Source organism: Oncorhynchus tshawytscha, linkage group LG08, assembly GCF_018296145.1.
Source record: "Oncorhynchus tshawytscha isolate Ot180627B linkage group LG08, Otsh_v2.0, whole genome shotgun sequence".
Classification (NCBI taxonomy): Eukaryota; Metazoa; Chordata; class Actinopteri; order Salmoniformes; family Salmonidae; genus Oncorhynchus; species Oncorhynchus tshawytscha.
In genome coordinates this window covers 89,528,984-89,556,160 of record NC_056436.1, presented here as the reverse complement: position 1 = coordinate 89,556,160, position 27,177 = coordinate 89,528,984, and the positions used below count along the sequence as shown (strand labels likewise).

The following is a 27,177-nucleotide window of genomic DNA, read 5'->3' as shown; positions in this document are numbered from 1 at the left end:
GGACACCACAACACCACATAAAGAGACACCACAACACCACATAAAGAGACAACACAACATAAAGAGAGACACCACAACACTACATAAAGAGAGACACCACAACACCACACAAAGAGAGACAACACAACACTACATAAAGAGAGACACCACAACACTACATAAAGAGAGACACCACAACACTACATAAAGAGAGACACCACAACACCACATAAAGAGACACCACAACACTACATAAAGAGAGACCTAAGACAACAACTAACGTGGTAGAATCACAACATGACAACAACATGGTAGCAACATAACATGGTAGTAACACAACATGACAACAACATGGTAGCAACACAACATGGTAGCAGCACAACATGGTAGCAACACAACATGGTAGCAACACAACATGGTAGCAACACAACATGGTAGAAGCACAACATGGTAGCAGCACAACATGGTAGCAACACAACATGGTAGCAACACAACATGGTAGCGCCAGAACATGGTAGCAGCACAACATGGTATAAACACAACATGGTAGTAGCACAAAACATGGTAGCAGCATAACATGGTAGAAGCACAACATGGTGGCAGAACAACATGGTAGCAGCACAAAACATGGTACAAACATCATTGGACACAGACATGGTGTGCCATTCAGAGGGTGAATGGGCAAGACAAAAGTTTTAAGTGCCTTTGAACAGGGCATGGTAGTAGGTGCCAGGCACACCAGTTTGTGTCAAGAACTGCAATGCTGCTGGGTTTTTCACACTCAACAGTTTCCCGTGTGTATCAAGAATGGTCCACCACCCAATGAACATCCAGCCAACCTGACACAACTGTGGGTAGTGGAGTCAACAGAGAACCACGCTGCTCTCCCGAAGGCAGAGGCATAAAACCCCATTCAGACAAACAAAAAGGGGTTATGGGTATGCCCTCAAAAAGATGTCTCCTAAAGTTGACTGCATTATTCCATGTTTCTACATTATTTTCACTGCATCAGGGATAACGTACAAAGACCTTGACGCTTTACAGCCTTCAGTGTGTAAGCACTATTATATTTTAATTCAAAACAGCATTTATAAAGAACAACCAATGAGCAGCAGGTGCTTCTAATCAGTGTTGCCACTCATCTGCCAATCAGGAACGTGGCTTTTCTCATCTACCTGTATACAAGTAAGCCACAAAGAGATACAGAATTGTCGGGTACGGGAGCGAACACGAAGGGCAAGCATTGTACTCAACATTGTAGTCAATTTCCCTGACTAATTGAGTCTGTTCTGAGGGCAAAAGGGGGTGCAACTCAATATCAGGAAGGTGTTCCTAATGTTTTGTAAATTCAGTGTAGCTGTTGAACTGTCATCAAAGATGATACAGACAGACAGACAGACAGACAATGTCTCCTCTTGACAGACAGACAGACAGAACCAGCTCTGCACTGTATGTAGAGAGCAGCAGATCAGACAGACAGACAGACAGACAGACAGGAGAGCACAGACAGACAGACAGAGAGAGAGACAGACAGACAGACAGACAGACAGACAGACAGACAGACAGACAGACAGACAGACAGACAGAGAGACAGAGAGAGACAGACAGACAGACAGACAGACAGACAGAGAGAGAGACAGACAGACAGACAGAGAGAGAGAGAGAGTCAGGAGAGAGAGAGACAGAGAGAGAGAGACAGGACAGAGAGACAGACAGACAGACAGGAGAGACAGAGAGAGAGAGAGACAGACAGACAGACAGACAGACAGACAGACAGACAGACAGACAGACAGAGAGAGAGCAGAGACAGACAGACAGACAGACAGACAGACAGAGAGAGAGAGAGAGAGACAGACAGACAGGAGAGAGAGCGAGAGACAGACAGACAGACAGAGTGAGAGAGGCAGAGAGAGACAGAGAGAGAGAAAAAGAGAGAGCGAGAGAGAGACAGAGAGAAAGAGAGAGAGGCAGGTTAGAGAGAGAGAGAGAGGAGGTGGATATAAACGCTTTCATCCAAACTTCCAATTCTAAATTCCAGCGGCTCGAATATCACTCAGAACAGAAGACAGAGTTAATGACTGACTGCCTGCACCGTTATAAAATGGGACCGAGTTGAACGGAGATTTTCTGTTTGAAATCCGCAAAAGACATTAGGACGGGGCTTTTTGACTTTCTTTGAGTGAAGATAATAGAGGCACCCCCCTGCGGTCCAAACGGTGAAGAGTTATTTTAAGAGTTCTATATGGATGGATTGTGAACGGACTCATTGGTAGCCTGATGCAGTGAAACATGTAGTTTATCAACTCTGTGTCAACTTCCATCGGTGTTTTAACGATGATTGCGGCTTTCATTCCGGAATCTGTTCGTTATTTCAATGCACCACAAACTCTCACCAGAGTTTCCTGCTCTTGGTTCCGTGGTGGTTTTATCAGCAGAAAGCCACAGAGAGCCGAGCAGGGAGGTTGTCCTGCTACAGCCTGCCGAAGTGAAGAGTAGCTGTCTGGAATTGTTAGTTCAGAAGACTAGTGATCCTACAGCGGCATCAGGACGAGACAGTGGCAGAGCGACACAAACAAAGGCTGGATGACGCATTACATCGGGTAGCATACCTGCGCATGGGATTTGACTTTGTATGTTGCTTCCTTGATTCAACTGATATTTTAATTGCATTATCAGATCCCGTCAGTTGTGCGCCATGGCGGAGGTTGGGGGCTTTCTAGCGACACTCGACTTGGATTTACAGAGTTTCCCCGCACTAGGAAGTATGCCCTTGGCAGAGGCGCCAGCGGGGTTACTGGATGAGAGGCTGGGACAGATCGAGGGGAGGTTACAGCGAGGCTCGCTGACGGATTTCGAGCACCTTAAAGGGATTCTGCGGCGGAGGCAGCTGTACTGTCGAACCGGATTCCAGCTGGAGATATTCCCCAACGGGACCGTGTACGGGACAAGACAGGACCACAGCAGATTCGGTGAGCGTCCAACAATTGCATGTGAACTTGGTGCGGTTTTGTTTGCACGGGCCAAGAGCAACATCTTCTGCAACAACTTTTACATTTGAAACCTGGTTATTTATTTGACAGTTTTCCTTTCCCAAAGCGTTGGGTGCGATGATTGAGCTGCATTTTTTTCTGTCGTTCCCAGTAATATAGATGTGTCATATTTAACCGGTAACAGGACATGTGTCATATTTAACCGGTAACAGAAGGATTTTAATGCAGGCCATTCAACACCTATTATGTCTGCCTTCTCAGAATATGATTAGTCATTTTGCTGAAGGGTTTCAGGTGTGTGTCATCCAGTCAGCAGGACAGCCACATGCCTTCCTTCTCCAGGCCACCATGCCCCTAAGCGGGTGCAGGAGCGGCAGGCAGGTGGCTCCCGAGAGAGAGCTGGACAGGCAGTGGTCCGTGTCATGTTCTCTGTTTAACTGGTTCTAAGGGACCATACCGGCTCTCTCTCTGCTAATTCTACTATTAATACGAATCATTGGAGGTGTGGTTCCAATCACTATCACAGACACATGAGGTCACGGAGAAAACATGCACATTCTCTGCACCTCATGTCCATGCAGTCATTCTGCAGGTGCAGCACTCTGTTAGGCTCACTGCCTGCCTGAGAGAGAAAGAGAGATGGGGAGAGAGAGGGAGAGAGAGAGATGGGGGAGAGATGGGGAGAGAGAGGGAGAGGGGAGAGGGGGGAGAGATGGGGAGAGAGAGAGGGAGAGAGAGAGATGGGGGGAGAGATGGGGGAGAGAGGGGATGGGGGAGAGATGGGGAGAGAGAGGGATGGGGGAGAGAGGGGGGAGAGCGAGAGATGGGGGAGAGAGAGGGATGGGGGAGAGAGAGGGATGGGGGAGAGAGAGGGATGGGGGAGAGAGAGGGATGGGGGAGAGAGAGGGATGGGAGAGAGAGAGGGATGGGGAGAGAGAGATGGGGGAGAGAGAGGATGGGGGAGAGAGAGGGATGGGGGAGAGGGAGAGAGAGAGATGGGGGAGAGAGGGATGGGGAGAGAGAGGGATGGAGGGAGAGAGAGAGATGGGGAGAGAGAGGGATGGGGGAGAGAGAGGGATGGGGGAGAGAGAGAGGATGGGGAGAGAGAGGGATGGGGAGAGAGGGATGGGGAGAGAGAGATGGGGAGAGAGAGGAGGAGAGATGGGGGAGAGAGATGGGGAGAGAGAGGGATGGGGGGAGAGAGAGGGATGGGGGAGAGAGGGAGAGAGAGAGATGGGGGGAGAGATGGGGGAGAGAGAGGGATGGGGGAGAGAGAGGGATTGGGGGAGAGATGGGGGAGAGAGAGGGATGGGGGAGAGAGAGGGATGGGGGAGAGAGAGGGAGAGAGAGGGATGGGGGAGAGAGAGGGAGAGAGAGGATGGGGGAGAGAGAGGGATGGGGGAGAGAGAGGGATGGGGGAGAGAGGGATGGGGGAGAGAGAGGGATGGGGGAGAGAGAGGGAGAGAGATGGGGGAGAGGGAGAGAGAGAGATGGAGGGAGAGAGAGATGGGGAGAGGGAGAGGGACAGAGAGAGAGAGGGGGTGCATTAACATCTGCTAACCATGTGTATGTGACAAATACATTTGATTTGATTTGAGAGAGTGAGAGAGAGAGAATAGCTGTAAATTGAACCATGACCAGGGAGAATCTAGAGATGGGGGAGAGGGAGGGAGAGAGAGAGATAGGGAGAGAGAGGGAGAGAATAGCTGTAAATTGAACCATGACCAGGGAGAATCTAGAGATGGGGGAGAGGGAGGGAGAGATAGGGAGAGAGAGAGAGAGAATAGCTGTAAATTGAACCATGACCAGGGAGAATCTAGAGATGGGGGGAGAGGGAGGGAGAGAGAGAGATAGGGAGAGAGAGAGAGAATAGCTGTAAATTGAACCATGACCAGGGAGAATCTAGAGATGGGGGAGAGGGAGGGAGAGAGAGAGATAGGGAGAGAGAGAGAGAATAGCTGTAAATTGAACCATGACCAGGGAGAATCTAGAGATGGGGGAGAGGGAGAGAGAGAGAGAATAGCTGTAAATTGAACCATGACCAGGGAGAATCTAGAGATGGGGGGAGAGGGAGGGAGAGAGAGAGAGAGAATAGCTGTAAATTGAACCATGACCAGGGAGAATCTAGAGATGGTTTAAAGCTGGCGGTCTGCAGTCAAGACAAGCCGATGGTGTACATGTCTGAACAGGGCTGAACAGGGCAGGAGATGACTGGGGAGGGCTAGGGAGGACTGGGGAGGACTGGAGAGGGCAGGAGAGGACTGGGGAGGGCTGGAGAGGGCTAGAGAGGGCTAGGGAGGGCTAGAGAGGGCTAGGGAGGGCTAGAGAGGGCTAGGGAGGGCTGGAGACTAGGGAGGGCTGGGAGGGCTGGAGAGGGGTAGGAGGACTGGGGAGGGCTGGGGGCTGAACAGGGCTGGAGAGGGCTAGGGAGGGCTGGGGGGGGCTAGGGAGGGCTGGGAGGGCTGGAGAGGGCTAGGGAGGACTGGGGAGGGCTAGGGAGGACTGGGGAGGGCTAGGGAGGGCTGGAGAGGGCTGAGGAGGGCTAGGGAGGGCTGGAGAGGACTGAGGAGGGCTAGGGAGGGCTGGAGAGGACTGGGAGGGCTAGGGAGGGCTGGAGATGGCTGAACAGGGCTGGAGGGACTGAGGAGGGCTGGAGAGGGCTGGAGAGGACTGCGGAGGGCTGGGAGGGCTAGGGAGGGCTGGGGAGGGCTAGGGAGGGCTGGGGAGGGCTAGGGAGGTCTGGAGAGGGATGGAGAGGGCTGAACAGGGCTGGAGGGCTGAGGAGGGCTGAACAGGGCTGGAGAGGACTGAGGAGGGCTGAACAGGGCTGGAGAGGACTGGGTAGGACTGGAGAGGGCTGAACAGGGCTGAAGAGGACTGAGGAGGGCTGAACAGGGCTGGAGAGGACTGGGGAGGGCTAGGGAGGTCTGGAGAGGGCTGGAGAGGACTGGGGAGGGCTAGGGAGGTCTGGAGAGGTCTGAACAGGGCTGGAGATGACTGGGGAGGGCTAGGGAGGTCTGGAGAGGTATGGAGAAGGCTGGGGAGGACTGGGGAGGGCTAGGGAGGTCTGGAGAGGTCTGGAGAGGGCTGAACAGGGCTGGAGAGGACTGAGGAGGGCTGGAGAGGACTGGGTAGGACTGGAGAGGGCTGAATAGGACTGAGGGGGGCTGAACAGGGCTGGAGAGGACTGAGGAGGGCTGAACAGGGCTGGAGAGGACTGGGGAGGGCTAGGGAGGTCTGGAGAGGGCTGAACAGGGCTGGAGAGGACTGAGGAGGGCTGAACAGGGCTGGAGAGGACTGAACAGGGCTGAGGAGGGCTGAACAGGGCTGGAGAGGACTGGGAGGGCTGAACAGGGCTGGAGAGGACTGGGTAGGACTGGAGAGGGCTGAATAGGACTGAGGAGGGCTGAACTGGAGAGGACTGAGGAGGGCTGAACAGGGCTGGAGAGGACTGGGGAGGGCTAGGGAGGTCTGGAGAGGGCTGAACAGGGCTGGAGAGGACTGGGAGGGCTGAACAGGGCTGGAGAGGGCTGAACAGGGCTGAGGAGGGCTGAACAGGGCTGGAGAGGACTGAGGAGGGCTGGAGAGGACTGGGTAGGACTGGAGAGGGCTGAACAGGGCTGGAGAGGACTTAGGAGGGCTGAACAGGACTGGATAGGACTGGAGAGGGCTGAACAGGGCTGAAGAGGACTGAGGAGGGCTGAACAGGGCTGGAGAGGACTGAGGAGGGCTGAACAGGGCTGGAGAGGACTGAGGAGGGCTGAACAGAGCTGAGGAGGGCTGAACAGGGCAGGAGAGGACTGGGGAGGGCTGAACAGGACTGGGTAGGACTGGAGAGGGCTGAACAGGGCTGAAGAGGACTGAGTAGGGCTGAACAGGACTGGGTAGGACTGGAGAGGGCTGAACAGGGCTGAAGAGGACTGAGGAGGGCTGAACAGGGCTGGAGAGGACTGAACAGGGCTGAGGAGGGCTGAACAGGGCTGGAGAGGACTGAGGAGGGCTGAACAGGGCTGGAGAGGACTGGGTAGGACTGGAGAGGGCTGAATAGGACTGAGGAGGGCTGAACAGGGCTGGAGAGGACTGAGGAGGGCTGAACAGGGCAGGAGAGGACTGGGGAGGGCTAGGGAGGTCTGGAGAGGGCTGAACAGGGCTGGAGAGGACTGAGGAGGGCTGAACAGGGCTGGAGAGGGCTGAACAGGGCTGAGGAGGGCTGAACAGGGCTGGAGAGGACTGGGAGGGCTGGAGAGGACTGGGAGGACTGGAGAGGGCTGAACAGGGCTGGAGAGGACTTAGGAGGGCTGAACAGGACTGGATAGGACTGGAGAGGGCTGAACAGGGCTGAAGAGGACTGAGGAGGGCTGAACAGGGCTGGAGAGGACTGAGGAGGGCTGAACAGGGCTGGAGAGGACTGAGGAGGGCTGAACAGAGCTGAGGAGGGCTGAACAGGGCAGGAGAGGACTGGGGAGGGCTGGGAGGTCTGGAGAGGTCTGTAGAGGGCTGAACAGGGCTGGAGAGGACTGAGTAGGGCTGAACAGGACTGGGTAGGACTGGAGAGGGCTGAACAGGGCTGAAGAGGACTGAGGAGGGCTGAACAGGGCTGGAGAGGACTTAGGAGGGCTGAACAGGGCTGGAGAGGACTGAAGAGGGCTGAACAGGGCTGAACAGGGCTGGAGAGAACTGAGGAGGGCTGGAGAGGACTGGGTTGGACTGGGTAGGACTGAGGAGGGCTGAACAGGGCTGGAGAGGACTGAGGAGGGCTGAACAGGGCTGGAGAGGACTGGGGAGGGCTGAACAGGGCTGGAGAGGACTGAACAGGGTTGAGGAGGGCTGAACAGGGTTGAGGAGGGCTGGAGAGGGCTGAGGAGGGCTGCAGAGTGCTGAGGAGGGCTGCAGAGTGCTGAGGAGGTTTGAACAAGGCTGAGGAGGGCTGAACACATTTGAACAGGACTGAGGAGTGATGAACAGAGTTGAGGAGGGTGGAACAGGCCTGGAGAGGGTTGGGTAGTGTTTGTTTCTGGCTTCACTTTGGGTTAGAATGCAGAGCAGGTGTCAGTGCTGGGAGGAGATGGGTTTGATTAAAAGGTGGCCAGGATCAGAGAGAGCTGGTGTTTCATTCCCTGACAGCATTATCGTAGAGAATCAGAGAGAGCTGGTGTTTCATTCCCTGGCAGCATTATCATAGAGGATCAGAAAGAGCTATGTGTTTCATTCCCTGACAGCATTATTGTAGAGGATCAGAGAGAGCTATGTTTCATTCCCTGGCCGCATTATCGTAGAGGATCAGAGAGAGCTGGTGTTTCATTCCCTGGCCGCATTATCGTAGAGGATCAGAGAGAGCTGGTGTTTCATTCCCTGACAGCATTATCGGAGAGCAGGTATTCCCAATGCCGTTGGGGGTACGCCAAATAATAATGCGATTCACTTTTTTCCCCCATTTTTATTTTCCAACGGGGCTATACATTTGGGTGAGTTTTTTCTCTCGCCTCAGTAGCCTCGTTTCTCTGCCAAAAATAATATTCAACCATCTAGTGTTCAGCGAAATAACAACACAATGTCAAATACAGGAAGCCTAGTCAAATAACGAACATCCAATCACATTAACCGTTACTCTCTCATGGAAATTCCACTAATGGTCGGTATGTAGCCAAACTTAGCTGCTGCTCATGTTGGTATCTGTACTGACGGCACCAAAGCCATAACAGGGAGACATAGTGGAGTGGTAACACGCCTGCAAGCACTAGCCACTTAGCTAGTTAGCAACACAATGCAGAGTCCTGTAGGTGTGTCAGTGTACTAATATAACATCTAGCCACTTAGCAAGTTAGCAACACAATGCAGAGTCCTGTAGGTGTGTCAGTGTACTAATATAACATCTAGCCACTTAGCTAGTTAGCAACACAATGCAGAGTCCTGTAGGTGTGTCAGTGTACTAATATAACAACCTATAGGTATACATATTATAGTTACAGTATACTAATATAACCTATAGTTACAGTATACCAATATAACCTATAGTTATATATATTATAGTTACAGTATACTAATATAACCTATAGTTATATATATTATAGTTACAGTATACTAATATAACCTATAGTTATATTTATTATAGTTACAGTATACTAATATAACCTATAGTTATATATATTATAGTTACAGTATACTAATATAACCTATAGTTACAGTATACTAATATAACCTATAGTTATATATATTATAGTTACAGTATACTAATATAACCTATAGTTACAGTATACTAATATAACCTATAGTTATATATATTATAGTTACAGTATACTAATATAACCTATAGTTACAGTATACTAATATAACCTATAGTTATATATATTATAGTGACTCCAATTATCTTTTGGAGAAGTCATTAGCCTAGGGGTTCACATACATTCACAACCTACACTGTGAATGTTTAAATGACACATTCAATATCGACAAGAAAAATATAATAATTTGTGTGTTATTAGTTTAAGCAGACTGGGTTTGTCTGGTGTTGTGACTTAGATCAGATCACATTTTATGACCAATTTATACAGAAGTCCAGGTAATTCCAAAGGGTTCACACACTTGCCACTGTAGCTAGACTAATATAACTTAGAGTTATCATTATATTTCTTATAATTAGTTATAATTATACAACTTAGTTATACTTCTATTACTTAATAAGCAGTGGCGTGCACCTATTTCTATTGAAATCATTGACAATCATTCCGTCTGTAAACGGTATATCGCCCAAACCTAGTATGTGTTGTCTGTCCAGGTATCCTAGAGTTCATCAGTCTGGCTGTAGAGCTGGTCTATATCTCTGACAGGTGTTGTCTGTCCAGGTATCCTAGAGTTCATCAGTCTGGCTGTAGAGCTGATCTATATCTCTGACAGGTGTTGTCTGTCCTCCCCATCGTGGAGTTCATCAGTCTGGCTGTAGAGCTGGTCTATATCTCTGACAGGTGTTGTCTGTCCCCATCCTAGAGTTCATCAGTCTGGCTGTAGGGCTGGTCTATATCTCTGACAGGTGTTGTCTGTCCAGGTATCCTAGAGTTCATCAGTCTGGCTGTAGGGCTGGTCTATATCTCTGACAGGTGTTGTCTGTCCAGGTATCCTAGAGTTCATCAGTCTGGCTGTAGAGCTGGTCTATATCTCTGACAGGTGTTGTCTGTCCAGGTATCCTAGAGTTCATCAGTCTGGCTGTAGGGCTGGTCTATATCTCTGACAGGTGTTGTCTGTCCAGGTATCCTAGAGTTCATCAGTCTGGCTGTAGGGCTGGTCTATATCTCTGACAGGTGTTGTCTGTCCAGGTATCCTAGAGTTCATCAGTCTGGCTGTAGGGCTGGTCTATATCTCTGACAGGTGTTGTCTGTCCAGGTATCCTAGAGTTCATCAGTCTGGCTGTAGGGCTGGTCTATATCTCTGACAGGTGTTGTCTGTCCAGGTATCCTGGAGTTCATCAGTCTGGCTGTAGAGCTGGTCTATATCTCTGACAGGTGTTGTCTGTCCAGGTATCCTAGAGTTCATCAGTCTGGCTGTAGGGCTGGTCTATATCTCTGACAGGTGTTGTCTGTCCAGGTATCCTAGAGTTCATCAGTCTGGCTGTAGGGCTGGTCTATATCTCTGACAGGTGTTGTCTGTCCAGGTATCCTGAGGTGTTGTCTGTCCTCCCCATCGTTCATCAGTCTGGCTGTAGGGCTGGTCTATATCTCTGACAGGTGTTGTCTGTCCAGGTATCCTAGAGTTCATCAGTCTGGCTGTAGGGCTGGTCTATATCTCTGACAGGTGTTGTCTGTCCTCCCCATCGTGGAGTTCATCAGTCTGGCTGTAGGGCTGGTCTATATCTCTGACAGGTGTTGTCTGTCCTCCCCATCGTGGAGTTCATCAGTCTGGCTGTAGAGCTGGTCTATATCTCTGACAGGTGTTGTCTGTCCTCCCCATCGTGGAGTTCATCAGTCTGGCTGTAGGGCTGGTCTATATCTCTGACAGGTGTTGTCTGTCCAGGTATCCTAGAGTTCATCAGTCTGGCTGTAGAGCTGGTCTATATCTCTGACAGGTGTTGTCTGTCCTCCCCATCGTGGAGTTCATCAGTCTGGCTGTAGGGCTGGTCTATATCTCTGACAGGTGTTGTCTGTCCTCCCCATCGTGGAGTTCATCAGTCTGGCTGTAGGGCTGGTCTATATCTCTGACAGGTGTTGTCTGTCCAGGTATCCTAGAGTTCATCAGTCTGGCTGTAGGGCTGGTCTATATCTCTGACAGGTGTTGTCTCTGTCCTCCCCATCGTGGAGTTCATCAGTCTGGCTGTAGGGCTGGTCTATATCTCTGACAGGTGTTGTCTCTGTCCTCCCCATCGTGGAGTTCATCAGTCTGGCTGTAGGGCTGGTCTATATCTCTGACAGGTGTTGTCTCTGTCCTCCCCATCGTGGAGTTCATCAGTCTGGCTGTAGGGCTGGTCTATATCTCTGACAGGTGTTGTCTCTGTCCTCCCCATCGTGGAGTTCATCAGTCTGGCTGTAGGGCTGGTCTATATCTCTGACAGGTGTTGTCTGTCCAGGTATCCTAGAGTTCATCAGTCTGGCTGTAGGGCTGGTCTATATCTCTGACAGGTGTTGTCTCTGTCCTCCCCATCGTGGAGTTCATCAGTCTGGCTGTAGGGCTGGTCTATATCTCTGACAGGTGTTGTCTGTCCTCCCCATCGTGGAGTTCATCAGTCTGGCTGTAGGGCTGGTCTATATCTCTGACAGGTGTTGTCTGTCCTCCCCATCGTGGAGTTCATCAGTCTGGCTGTAGGGCTGGTCTATATCTCTGACAGGTGTTGTCTGTCCTCCCCATCGTGGAGTTCATCAGTCTGGCTGTAGGGCTGGTCTATATCTCTGACAGGTGTTGTCTGTCCTCCCCATCGTGGAGTTCATCAGTCTGGCTGTAGGGCTGGTCTATATCTCTGACAGGTGTTGTCTCTGACCTCCCCATCGTGGAGTTCATCAGTCTGGCTGTAGGGCTGGTCTATATCTCTGACAGGTGTTGTCTGTCCTCCCCATCGTGGAGTTCATCAGTCTGGCTGTAGGGCTGGTCTATATCTCTGACAGGTGTTGTCTCTGTCCTCCCCAGGTATCCTAGAGTTCATCAGTCTGGCTGTAGGGCTGGTCAGTATTAGAGGAGTGGACGCAGGACTCTACCTGGGCATGAACGAGAGAGGAGAGCTCTATGGGTCGGTAAGTTAAACACTCCTCCTCTCCTCTACCCCCCTCTACACATTCCTCCTCTCCTCTCTCCTCTACTCCCTCCTCTCCTCTACCTCTACCTCTTCTCGCCTCTCCTCCCTCCTCGACTCTCCTGTCCTCTATCCTCGTCTCTACCCCTCTCCTCTACTCCCTCCACTCCTTGACTCTCCTGTCCTCTATCCTCGTCTCTACCCCCCACCCTCTCCTCTACTCCCTCCTTTCCTCCCTCCTCTCCCCTCTCCTCTCCCCTCTACACCCTCTTCTCCTCTATTTATTCAATCAATCATATTGATTTATAAAGCCCTTTTTTACATCAGCTGATATCTCAAAGTGCTGTACAGAAACCCAGCCTAAAACCCCAAACAGCAAGCAATGCAGATGTAGAAGCCCGGTGGCTAGGAAAAACTCCCTAGAAATGCAGGAATCTAGGAAAAAACCTAGAAAGGAACCAGGCTATGAGGGGTGGCCAGTCCTCTTCTGGCTGTGCCGGTTGGAGATTATAACAGTATTTGGCCAAGATGTTCAAATGTTCATAAATGATCAGCAGGGTCAAATAATAATAATCTCAGTGATTGTAGAGGGTGCAACAGGTCAGCATCTCAGGAGTAAATGTCAGTTGGCTTTTCATAGCCGATCATTCAGAGTCAGAGATAACAGGTGCGGTAGAGAGAGAGAGTCAAAAACAGCAGGTCTGGGACAGGTAGCACGTCCAATGAACTGGTCAGGGGCCCATAGCCGCAGGCAGAACAGTTGAAACTGGAGCAGCAGCACAACCAGGTGGACTGGGGACAGCAAGGAGTCATCATGCCAGGTAGTCCTGAGGCATAGTCCTAGGGCTCAGGTCCTCCGAGAGAAAGAGAGAATTAGAGAGAGCATACTTAAATCCACACAGGACACCGGATAAGACAGGAGAAATACTCCAGATATAACAGACTGACCCTAGCCCCCCGACACATAAACTACTGCAGCATAAATACTGGAGGCTGAGACAGAAGGGGTCAGGAGACACTGTGGCCCCATCCGATGATACCCCCGGACAGGGCCAAACAGGCAGGATATAACCCCACCTACTTTGCCAAAGCACAACCCCCACACCACAAGAGGGATATCAACAGACCAACAATTTACTATACTGAGACAAGCCACCATACGAGCCCTCGGGGGGCATAAAACCGGACAGGAAGATCATGTCTGTGATGCACTCCTCCTAGGGACGACATGGAAGAGCACCAGTAAGCCAGTGACTCTGAGAGGGGAACCGGCCAGGCAGAGACAGCAAGGGTGGTTCGTTGCTCCAGAGCCTTTCCGTTCACCTTCACAGTCCTGGACCAGACTACACTCAATCATATGACCCACTGAAGAGATGAGTCTTCAGTAAAGACTTAAAGGTTGAGACCGAGTTTGCGTCACATGGGTAGGCAGACCATTCCATAAAAATGGAGCTCTATAGGAGAAAGCCCTGCCTCCAGCTGTTTGCTTAGAAATTCTAGGAACAATTAGGAGGCCTGCGTCTTGTGACCGTAGCGTACGTGTAGGTATGTACGGCAGGACCAAATCAGAGAGATAGGTAGGAGCAAGCCCATGTAATGCTTTGTAGGTTAGCAGTAAAACCTTGAAATCAGTCCTTGCTTTGACAGGAAGCCAGTGTAGAGAGGCTAGCACTGGAGTAATATGATCTTTTGGTTATAGTCAGGATTCTAACAGCCGTATTTAGCACTAACTGAAGTTTATTTAGTGCTTTATCCGGGTAGTTGGAAAGTAGAGCATTGCAGTAGTTTAACCTAGAAGTGACAAAAGCATGGATACATTTTTCTGCGTCATTTTTGGACAGAAAGTTTCTGATTTTTGCAATGTTACGTAGATGGAAAAAAGCTGTCCTTGAAATGGTCTTGATATGTTCTTCAAAAGAGAGATCAGGGTCCAGAGTAACGCCGAGGTCCTTCACAGTTTTATTTGAGACAACTGTACAACCATTAAGATTAATTGTCAGATTCAACAGAAGATCTCTTTGTTTCTTGGGACCTAGAACAAGCATCTCTGTTTTGTCCGAGTTTAAAAGTAGAAAGTTTGCAGCCATCCGCTTCCTTATGTCTGAAACACAGGCTTCTAGCAAGGGCAATTTTGGGGCTTCACCATGTTTCATTGAAATGTACAGCTGTGTGTCATCCGCATAGCAGTGAAAGTTAACATTATGTTTTCGAATGACATCCCCAAGAGGTAAAATATATAGTGAAAACAATAGTGGTCCTAAAACTGAACCTTGAGGAACACCGAAATTTACAGTTGATTTGTCAGAGGACAAACCATTCACAGAGACAAACTGATATCTTTCCGACAGATAAGATCTAAACCAGGCCAGAACTTGTCCGTGTAGACCAATTTGGGTTTCCAATCTCTCCAAAAGAATGTGGTGATCGATGGTATCAAAAGCAGCACTAAGGTCTAGGAGCACGAGGACAGATGCAGAGCCTCGGTCCGGTGCCATTAAAATGTCATTTACCACCTTCACAAGTGCAGTCTCAGTGCTATGATGGGGTCTAAAACCAGACTGAAGCATTTCGTATACATTGTTTGTCTTCAGGAAGGCAGTGAGTTGCTGCGCAACAGCCTTTTCTAAATTTTTTGAGAGGAATGGAAGATTCGATATAGGCCAGACAAACGCAGTAAACGCAGACAAAAAAAGTAATAGTTAATCAAGAATGTTCTAGATAACATGTAAACATCCTAACCAGCTCTGCTACGATGAGTAAAATGGTCAGAGTGAGGTGTTCTCTCATTTGTGTCTGGAAGTAGCTAGCTAGTCAACGTTAGCCAGTTAGCTTCGGTGCTTGGTTGCAGGCAAGCTGCAGAAGGACGAGTAGGCTACAATTCCCCATCGTTTATCAGTGAAATTTGGATACCATCGTTTATCAGTACAATTTTGACAGCCATCTTGCTGAAACTGTTTGATAGGGTTTATCTAATGTTCCTTCATTAGATTTAAGCTCATCTTGCTCTGGCTAGCATTAGTTGTTATTCTTGTTGTTGTTGATGTGTATAACTGAGGGAGAGAGAGCCTACCTTTCCATGGTTGTTCGATCAATAGGACTGTAAAGTTCCCAAATGTAAGAGGACTCCGGTGGTATTTACATATTTGTAGAAATCCATTCAGGTGCATTTTATGGCTTTTGGCGAATGTGTTCTAATGATCTAAAGTCGTGCTGTTGATACTCCCTGTAAACACACAGTCCAGTTCAAAGTGAATGATGGCAGGCCCTACTGCCTGTAAACACACAGTCCAGTTCAAAGTGAATGATGGCAGGCCTGTGTGGCAAATGGCTTGTTTGTATAAAGGCCGACTGTAGCATTCTTCTTACAAAACCACATGACCTTTGTTTTGGAGGTGTTCAGAACAAGGTTAAGGGCAGAGAAAGCTTGTTGGACACAGCTTTATTGTAGAGCATTTAACACAATATCCAGGGAGCGGCCAGCTGAGTATAAGACTGTATCATCTGCATATAAATGGATGAGAGTTTCCTACTGCCTGAGCTATGTTGTTGATGTAAATTGAGAAAGAGCGTGGGGCCTGGGATCGAGCCTTGGGGTACTCCCTTGTTGACGGGCAGTGGCTGAGACAGCAGATTTTTTGACTTTATACACTGACCTCTTTGAGAGAGGTAGTTAGCAAACCAGACCAAAGACCCCTCAGAGACACCAATACTCCTTAGCCAGCCAATAACATCACACTACCCTCCCCTGTGACCAATAACATCACACTACCCTCCCCTGTGACCAATAACAACACACTACCCTCCCCTGTGACCGATAACAACACACTACCCTCCCCTGTGACCAATAACAACACACTACCCTCCCCTATGACCAATAACATCACACTACCCTCCCCCGTGACCAATAGAAACACACCACCCTCCCCTGTGACCAATAAAACACACCACCCTCCCCTGTGACCAATAGAAACACACTACCCTCCCCTGTGACCAATAACATCACACTACCCTCCCCTGTGACCAATAAAACACATTACCCTCCCCTGTGACCAATAACACACACTACCCTCCCCTGTGACCAATAACATCACACTACCCTCCCCTGTGACCAATAACAACACACTACCCTCCCCTGTGACCAATAACACACTACCCTCCCCTGTGACCAATAACAACACACTACCCTCCCCTGTGACCGATAACATCACACTACCCTCCCCTGTGACCAATAGAAACACACTACCCTCCCCTGTGACCAATAGAAACACTCTACCCTCCCCTGTGACCAATAGAAACACTCTACCCTCCCCTGTGACCAATAACATCACACTACCCTCCCCGTGACCAATAGAAACATACTACCCTCCCCTGTGACCAATAACACACTACCCTCCCCTGTGACCAATAACATCACACTACCCTCCCCTGTGACCAATAACAACACACTACCCTCCCCTGTGACCAATAGAAACACATTACCCTCCCCTGTGACCAATAACATCACACTACCCTCCCCTGTGACCAATAGAAACACATTACCCTCCCCTGTGACCAATAACAACACACTACCCCCCCCTGTGACCAATAACACACTACCCTCCCCTGTGACCAATAACACACTACCCTCCCCTGTGACCAATAACAACACACTACCCTCCCCTGTGACCAATAACAACACACTACCCTCCCCTGTGACCAATAACAACACACTACCCTCCCCTGTGACCAATAACAACACACTACCCTCCCCTGTGACCAATAGAAACACACTACCCTCCCCTGTGACCAATAGAAACACACTACCCTCCCCTATGACCAATAACAACACACTACCCTCCCCTGTGACCAATAGAAACACACTACCCTCCCCTGTGACCAATAACATCACACTACCCTCCCCTGTGACCAATAGAAACACATTACCCTCCCCTGTGACCAATAACAACACACTACCCCCCCCTGTGACCAATAACACACTACCCTCCCCTGTGACCAATAACAACACACTACCCTCCCCTGTGACCAATAACAACACACTACCCTCCCCTGTGACCAATAACAACACACTACCCTCCCCTGTGACCAATAACAACACACTACCCTCCCCTGTGACCAATAACAACACACTACCCTCCCCTGTGACCAATAACAACACACTACCCTCCCCTGTGACCAATAGAAACACACTACCCTCCCCTGTGACCAATAACAAACACACTACCCTCCCCTGTGACCAATAACAACACACTACCCTCCCCTGTGACCAATAGAAACACACTACCCTCCCCTGTGACCAATAACATCACACTACCCTCCCCTGTGACCAATAACATCACACTACCCTCCCCTGTGACCAATAGAAACACACTACCCTCCCCTGTGACCAATAACAACACACTACCCTCCCCTGTGACCAATAGAAACACTCTACCCTCCCCTGTGACCAATAACATCACACTACCCTCCCCCGTGACCAATAGAAACACACACTACCCTCCCCCGTGACCAATAGAAACACATTACCCTCCCCTGTGACCAATAACAACACACTACCCTCCCCTGTGACCAATAACACACTACCCTCCCCTGTGACCAATAACACACTACCCTCCCCTGTGACCAATAACAACACACTACCCTCCCCTGTGACCAATAACACACTACCCTCCCCTGTGACCAATAACACACTACCCTCCCCTGTGACCAATAACAACACACTACCCTCCCCTGTGACCAACCAATAACACACTACCCTCCCCTGTGACCAATAACAACACACTACCCTCCCCTGTGACCAATAACAACACACTACCCTCCCCTGTGACCAATAGAAACACACTACCCTCCCCTGTGACCAATAGAAACACACTACCCTCCCCTGTGACCAATAACAACATACTACCCTCCCCTATGACCAATAACAACACACTACCCTAGTACCCCTCCTTACCTTCTCTCCCTTCTTACCTTCTCTCTCCCTTAGTACCCCTTCTTACCTTCTCTCTCCCTTAGTACCCCTTCTTACCTTCTCTCTCCCTTAGTACCCCTTCTTACCTTCTCTCTCCCTTAGTACCCCTTATTACCTTCTCTCTCCCAATAGTACCCCTTATTACCTTCTCTCCCTTAGACCCCTTATTACCTTCTCTCCCCGTGACCAATAGTCCCCACACTTACCTTCTCCCCTTAGTGACCCCTTCTTACCTTCTCTCTCCCTTAGTGACCCCTTCTTACCTTCTCTCTCCCTTAGTACCCCTTCTTACCTTCTCTCTCCCTTAGTCCCCATTCTTACCTTCTCTCTCTCTCTTAGTCCCCCTTCTTACCTTCTCGCTCCCCTTAGTACCCCTTCTTACCTTCTCGCTCCCTTAGTACCCCCTTCTTACCTTCTCTCTCTCTTAGTACCCCTTCTTACCTTCTGACCCTTAGTACCCCTTCTTACCTTCTCTCCCTTAGTCCCCCTTCTTACCTTCTCTCTCTCTTAGTCCCCCTTCTTACCTTCTCTCTCCCTTAGTGACCCCTTCTTACCTTCTCTCTCTCTTAGTCCCCCTTCTTACCTTCTCTCTCCTTTAGTACCCCTTCTTACCTTCTCTCTCCCTTAGTACCCCTTCTTACCTTCTCTCTCTCTCTAGTCCCCCTTCTTACCTTCTCTCCCTCTTAGTCCCCCTTCTTACCTTCTCTCTCCCTTAGTACCCCTTCTTACCTTCTCTCTCCCTTAGTACCCCTTCTTACCTTCTCTCTCTCTTAGTCCTTCTTACCTTCTCTCTCCTTAGTACCCCTTCTTACCTTCTCTCTCCTTAGTACCCCTTCTTACCTTCTCTCTCCCTTAGTCCCCCTTCTTACCTTCTCTCTCCTTTAGTCCCCTTCTTACCTTCTCTCTCCCTTAGTCCCCCTTCTTACCTTCTCTCTCCCTTAGTCCCCTTCTTACCTTCTCTCTCCCTTAGTCCCCTTCTTACCTTCTCTCTCTCTTAGTCCCCCTTCTTACCTTCTCTCTCCCTTAGTACCCCTTCTTACCTTCTCTCTCCCTTAGTACCCCTTCTTACCTTCTCTCTCTCTTAGTCCCCCTTCTTACCTTCTCTCTCCTTTAGTCCCCTTCTTACCTTCTCTCTCCCTTAGTACCCCTTCTTACCTTCTCTCTCTCTCTTAGTCCCCCTTCTTACCTTCTCTCTCTCTTAGTCCCCCTTCTTACCTTCTCTCTCCTTAGTCCCCTTCTTACCTTCTCTCTCTCTTAGTCCCCTTCTTACCTTCTCTCTCCCTTAGTCCCCTTCTTACCTTCTCTCTCCCTTAGTCCCCCTTCTTACCTTCTCTCTCCCTTAGTCCCCCTTCTTACCTTCTCTCTCCTTAGTCCCCTTCTTACCTTCTCTCTCCCTTAGTACCCCTTCTTACCTTCTCTCTCCCTTAGTCCCCTTCTTACCTTCTCTCTCCTTAGTACCCCTTCTTACCTTCTCTCTCTCCTTCTCTCTCCCTTAGTACCCCTTCTTACCTTCTCTCTCCTTAGTCCCCTTCTTACCTTCTCTCTCCCTTAGTCCCCTTCTTACCTTCTCTCTCCTTAGTACCCCTTCTTACCTTCTCTCTCCCTTAGTACCCCTTCTTACCTTCTCTCTCCCTTAGTACCCCTTATTACCTTCTCTCTCCCTTAGTACCCCTTATTACCTTCTCTCTCCCTTAGTACCCCTTCTTACCTTCTCTCTCCCTTAGTCCCCCTTCTTACCTTCTCTCTCCCTTAGTACCCCTTCTTACCTTCTCTCTCCCTTAGTACCCCTTCTTACCTTCTCTCTCCCTTAGTACCCCTTCTTACCTTCTCTCTCCCTTAGTACCCCTTCTTACCTTCTCTCTCCCTTAGTACCCCTTCTTACCTTCTCTCTCCTTAGTCCCCCTTCTTACCTTCTCTCTCCTTAGTCCCCCTTCTTACCTTCTCTCTCCCTTAGTCCCCTTCTTACCTTCTCTCTCCTTAGTCCCCCTTCTTACCTTCTCTCTCCCTTAGTACCCCTTCTTACCTTCTCTCTCCCTTAGTACCCCTTCTTACCTTCTCTCTCCTCTTAGTCCCCCCTTCTTACCTTCTCTCTCCCTTAGTCCCCCTTCTTACCTTCTCTCTCCCTTAGTACCCCTTCTTACCTTCTCTCTCCCTTAGTACCCATTCTTACCTTCTCTCTCCCTTAGTACCCCTTCTTACCTTCTCTCTCCCTTAGTACCCATTCTTACCTTCTCTCTCCCTTAGTCCCCCTTCTTACCTTCTCTCTCCCTTAGTACCCCTATCTTATCTTCTTAGTTGTTGATTATTGTGTAGTGAATTTATTGCTGTGAAGTTTGCTCCTCAAACTGTTGGCAAAATGTGAATTCAATATAAATGAACTAATCCATGAATTATATCCTAATGAAGCTACTGTATGGACACCACACTCAACCATCTCTCCCTCTCTTCCGCAGAAGAAGTTAACAGCGGAGTGTGTGTTCAGAGAGCAGTTTGAGGAGAATTGGTACAACACATACGCCTCTACGCTCTACAAACACACCGACACCGGACGCTTCTACTACGTAGCGCTCAACAAGGACGGCTCGCCACGGGAGGGGGGGAGGACGAAGAAACACCAGAAACTAACGCACTTCCTGCCTCGGCCTGTGGAGATAGAGAAGATCCCCCAGGCTTACAGAGATCTGTTCCAATACAGGTGACCAGGGCTGAGCCTGGGAGAGAGGGATGAGGAGGAGGAAAGGGAGGAGAGAGGTGGATGTTTGGCACTAAGGACAGGACTCAGTACTCCCACTGACCTTGCTCCCCTGTCTCCAGCCCCCAACAACGGTGTTTATGTATTGTCCTTCCAGCCCCCCCAAAAACCCTCCCGTTCCTCCGAGGACCAACGACCAGAGAGATAAACATAGCTTGTGTTGCTGGACATTAACTTTCTAAAAGGGCCGTTTGACCTCAGAGGGGTCAGAGCAGAGCAGTGGAAACGCTCTTCTCTCCATCCACTGAGGAGGAGAAGAGGGGGGGTCCTACTACAGGGAGGTGTCATTAGGCCCATAAGACCTCACCCTGGAGGAGAGCACAGAGTCGAACGGAGGAGATAATCTCTTCACTAAACGGATAGGAGAGAGAGATGGAGGGAGAGAGACTGGACTGGCGTCAGGACTGTATGACTGCCTAACCCACCCTGGGATAACCGCAGGTTAAAACCACCTGAACCATTAACCACCTGAAGAAGACAAAGACTTTTCCTGATGAGAACCACTTTTATACATAATAAGATAATTAACCAGCATTCACTGCAAATATAAAAAGGGTTTGGGGTTAGTCCTCATCAGTTCGAGTAGGGGGTCTGAGGACTAGTAATGAACAAGTAATTGAAAGTTGATCAGACTAGCTGAGATGACCAGTGGACACTACTCTAGCCAAGCCATTCACCACAGCAACCAGAGAACTCCAGGGAGCGAGGGAGGGATTGACCAATGGAAGTTGAGAGAATGTCGGAATGTTCTAAAGCAACGTGTAGAGAGAACTCATCTTCTGACTAGTCATTGTGATGTCAGTGTTCTAAATCAAGGTGGAGAGAACTCATCTTCTGACTAGTCATTGTGATGTCAGAGTGTTCTAAATCAACGTGTAGAGGAGAACTCATCTTCTGACTAGTCATTGTGATGTCAGTGTTCTAAATCAACGTGTAGAGGAGAACTCATCTTCTGACTAGTCATTGTGATGTCAGAGTGTTCTAAATCAACGTGTAGAGGAGAACTCATCTTCTGACTAGTCATTGTGATGTCAGTGTTCTAAATCAACGTGTAGAGAACTCATCTTCTGACTAGTCATTGTGATGTCAGGGCTGAGCTGGGACAGAGAGAGAGAGTACACTACTACCTTGTATGTATATGTGATGGAGACAGATTGGCCATGAGGGAGTATCCAGGTGAAACAGGGTTGGCAGAACTTGGCACATAAGTAATATGATCAATGTAAAGAGATGTGATAAGCTGAGATACATGTAAAACTTATTGACTATGTGATAAATGTAAAACAGTAAAATGTAAAACAGTAATACAGTAGGACAGTCAAGGACATGGATGGTGCAGCTAGATTGCAGTTCAATGAAATACCTATGACAATGAATGAGAAATCATGAAAAGAATAGGCTTGTATTGAGACAAACTAAAGATAGTTCCTAACTTTAAGGAACAGACAAAGAGAAAAAATCTGACAATGTAAGACATAGGAATATGAAAGAGCACTTACTCTTTGCCTCTACATGGTCAAATTGACTGCCCCCCTAGCAGGCCAACCAAACAGCCTTCTCCTCTCTGATACAGACTATCCTTACATTCATAATAGTAGCAGATGTTGTGGCATCAAGAAAGACTAGAAGATGCTGTATGTAGACTACAGTGAGGTTACACTACCAGACTAGGGAGGTTACACTACAGTAAGGTTACACTACCAGACTAGGGAGATTACACTACAGTGAGGTTACACTACTAGACTACAGTGAGGTTACACTACCAGACTACAGTAAGGTTACACTACCAGACTACAGCGAGGTTACACTACTAGACTACAGTGAGGTTACACTACCAGACTACAGTGAGGTTACACTACCAGACTAGGGAGGTTACACCACAGTGAGGTTACACTACTGGACCACAGTGAGGTTACACTACTAGACTACAGTGAGGTTACACTACCAGACTACAGTGAGGTTACACTACCAGACTACAGTGAGGTTACACTACCAGACTACAGTGAGGTTACACTACCAGACTACAGCGGGGTTACACTACCAGACTACAGTGAGGTTACACTACCAGACTAGGGAGGTTACACTACAGTGAGGTTACACTACTAGACCACAGTGAGGTTACACCACTAGACTACAGTGAGGTTACACTACTAGACTACAGTGAGGTTACACTACCAGACTACAGTGAAGTTACACTACCAGACTACAGTGAGATTACACTACTAGACTACAGTGAGATTACACTACAGTGAGGTAACACTACAGTGAGATTACACTACCAGAATACAGTGAGGTTACGCTACTAGACTACAGTGAGGTTACACTACAGTGAGGTAATACTACGAGACTACAGTGAGGTTACACGATCAGACTACAGTGTGGGTACACTACCAGACTACAGTGAGGTTACACTACCAGACTACAGTGAGGTTACACTACCAGAACACAGTGAGGTTACACCACCAGACAACAGTGAGGTTACACTACAGTGAGGTTACACTACCAGACTACAGTGAGGTTACACTACCAGACTGCAGTGAGGTTACACTACACTGAGGTTACACTACCAGAATACAGTGCGGTTACACTGCCAGAATACAGTGCGGTTACGCTACCAGACTACAGTGAGGTTACTCTACCAGACTACAGTGAAGTTACACTACCAGACTACAGTGAAGTTACACTACCAGACTACAGTGAGGTTACACTACCAGACTACAGTGAGGTTACACCACTAGACTACAGGGAGGTTACACCACTAGACTACAGGGAGGTTACAGCACTAGACTACAGCGAGGTTACACTACTAGACTACAGTGAGATAACACTACCAGACGACAGTGGGGTTACACTACTAGACTACAGTGAGATAACACTACTAGACTACAGTGAGATTACACTACCAGACTACAGTGAGGTTACACTACAGTGAGGTTATACTACTAGACTACAGTGAGGTTACACTACCAGACTACAGTGAGGTTACACTACCAGACTACAGTGAGGTTACACTACCATGAGTTTACACTACTAGACTGCAGTGAGGATACACTACAGTGAGGTTACATTACCAGAACACAGTGAGGTTACACTACAGTGAGGTTACACTACCAGACTACAGTGAGGTTACACTACCAGACTGCAGTGAGATTACACTACACTGAGGTTACACTACCAGAATACAGTGCGGTTACGCTACCAGACTACATTGAGGTTACACTACCAGACTACAGTGAGGTTACACTATCAGACTACAGTGAGGTTACACTATCAGACTACAGTGAGGTTACACTACCAGACTACAGTGAGGTTACACCACTAGACTACAGGGAGGTTACACCACTAGACTACAGCGAGGTTACACTACTAGACTACAGTGAGATAACACTACCAGACTACAGTGAGGTTACACTACAAGACTACAGTGAGGTTACACTACAAGACTACAGTGAGGTTACACTACTAGACTACAGTGAGGTTACACTACCATACTACAGTGAGGTTACACTACAAGACTACAGTGAGGTTACACTACTAGACTACAGTGAGATAACACTACCAGACTACAGTGAGGTTACACTATCAGACTACAGTGAGGTTACACTATCAGACGACAGTGAGATTACACTACTAGACTACAGTGAGATAACACTACCAGACTACAGTGAGGTTACACCACCAGACGACAGTGAGATTACACTACTAGACTACAGTGAGATAACACTACCAGACTACAGTGAGGTTACACTACAAGACTACAGTGAGGTTACACTACAAGACTACAGTGAGGTTACACTACTAGACTACAGTGAGGTTACACTACCATACTACAGTGAGGTTACACTACAAGACTACAGTAAGGTTACACTACCAGACTACAGTGAGGTTACACTACCAGAATACAGTGAGGTTACACTACCAGAATACAGTGAGGTTACGCTACCAGACTACAGTGAGTTTACACTACAATGAGGTTACACTACCAGACTACAGTGAGGTTACACTACTAGACTACAGTGAGGTTACACTACCAGACTACAGTGAGGTTACACTACTAGACTACAGTGAGATTATACTACCAGACTACAGTGAGGTTACACTACCAGACTACAGTGAGGTTACACCACTAGACTACAGTAAGGTTACACTACTAGACTACAGTGAGGTTACACTACAGTGAGGTTACACTACCAGACTGCAGTGAGGTTACACTACCAGACTGCAGTGAGGTTACACTACCAGACTGCAGTGAGGTTACACTACAGTGAGGTTACATTACAGTGAGGTTACACTACCAGAATACAGTGAGGTTACACCACCAGACTACAGTGAGGTTACACTACAGTGAGATAACACTACCAGACTACAGTGAGATAACACTACCAGACTACAGTGAGGTTACACTACCATACTACAGTGAGGTTACACTACAAGACTACAGTGAGGTTACACTACAAGACTACAGTGAGGTTACACTACTAGACTACAGTGAGGTTACACTACCATACTACAGTGAGGTTGCACTACAAGACTACAGTGAGGTTACACTACTAGACTACAGTGAGGTTACACTACCAGACTGCAGTGAGGTTACACTACCAGACTGCAGTGAGGTTACACTACTAGACTACAGTGAGGTTACACTACCAGACTGCAGTGAGGTTACACTACAGTGAGGTTACTGTAGAAGAGCTGTAGAGCAGAGGGGGAGCTGTAGAGCATAGGGAGAGCTGTAGAGCATAGGGAGAGCTGTAGAGCAGAGGGAGAGCTGTAGAACAGAGGGAGAGCTGTAGAACAGAGGGAGAGCTGTAGAACAGAGGGAGAGCTGTAGAACAGAGGGAGAGCTGTAGAACAGAGGGAGAGCTGTAGAACAGAGGGAGAGCTGTAGAACAGAGGGAGGAGCTGTAGAACAGAGGGAGGAGCTGTCGAACAGAGGGAGCTTTGGAACAGACAGACGGGAGAGAGAAAGGGACTTGTAATGTTCAGCCTGTACAGAGGAACATTATTAAAATACAACCAGCTGAGATGTACATATGAATGATCCTATTTATGAGATGTACTATATATTTATTTTATTACATATAAAGTATAAATATAAATCTATATTCTATTTATTTATTGCAAAGACTCTATTTTGTAATGAACTTGAAGTTATCACAACTGTAGATTCTACTGAAAACCGCTATTAAATGAATATTAAATGAATTTGGCAATAAAATTGTCCCGCTGTGTTGTTCACTGTGAGAGCTTGGATAAAGATGTTCTGTATTTCCAATCGATGAGTTCTTAAATAACTTCCTCCATTTACCTTGTACTGCATATCTTTTAAAATATTTTTTACATCACACCGAGACACAGCACTACATAGAGAGAGACCAAAGACAACAACATACCAAAGCAGCAACACATGACAACACAGCATGACAACAACATGGCAGCAACACAGCATGGCAGCAACACAACATGACAACAACATGGTAGCAACACAACATGACAACAACATGATAGCAACCCAACATGACAACAACATGGCAGCAACACATGACAACAAAGCATGGTAGCAACACAACATGACAACATGGTAGCAACATGACAACAACATGGCAGCAACACATGACAACACAGCATGGTAGCAACACAACATGGCAGCAGCACAAAACATGGTACAAACATTATCGGGCCCAGACAACAGCACAAAGGGCAAGAAGGTTAGAAACAAAACAACAATACATCACACAAAGCAGACAACTGTCAGTAAGAGTGTCCATGATTGAGTCTTTGAATGAAGAGATGGAGATAAAACTGCTGCTCGTTCCAGTCGCTAGCTGCAGTGAACTGAAAAGAAGAGCGACCCAGGGATGTGTGCTTTGGGGACCTTTAACAGAATGTGACTGGCAGAACGGGTGTTGTATGTGGAGGATGAGGGCTGCAGTAGCTATCTCAGATAGGGGGAGTGAGGCCTAAGAGGGTTTTATAAATAAGCATCAACCAGTGGGTCTTGCGACGGGTATAGAGATGACCAGTTTACACTCTATACTCCTCTGCAGTGTTGTGTCCTATAAGGAGAATTGGTGGCAAATCTGATGGCCGGATGGTAAAGAACATCTAGCTACTCGAGAGCACCCTTACCTGCCGAGCTAAAAATTATGTCTCCGTAATCTAGCATGGGCAGGATGGTCATCTGAATCAGGGTTAGTTTGGCAGCTGGGGGGAAAGAGAAGCATTTTACGATAGAGGAAACCAAGTCTAGATTTAACTTAAGCCTGCAGATTTGATA

General features: G+C 48.3%; 1 protein-coding gene across 1 annotated transcript; it reads left to right on the top strand.

The window, feature by feature from the left end:
* The first annotated feature begins 1,968 nt into the window (after positions 1-1,968).
* Positions 1,969-22,693, top strand: fgf16 (fibroblast growth factor 16). Its single transcript, XM_042326175.1, has 3 exons — positions 1,969-2,948; positions 12,078-12,181; positions 20,602-22,693. The coding sequence occupies exons 1-3, from the start codon at positions 2,675-2,677 to the stop codon at positions 20,845-20,847; spliced, it is 624 nt and encodes a 207-aa protein (XP_042182109.1). The 5' UTR covers positions 1,969-2,674; the 3' UTR covers positions 20,848-22,693.
* The last annotated feature ends 4,484 nt before the right edge of the window (positions 22,694-27,177 follow it).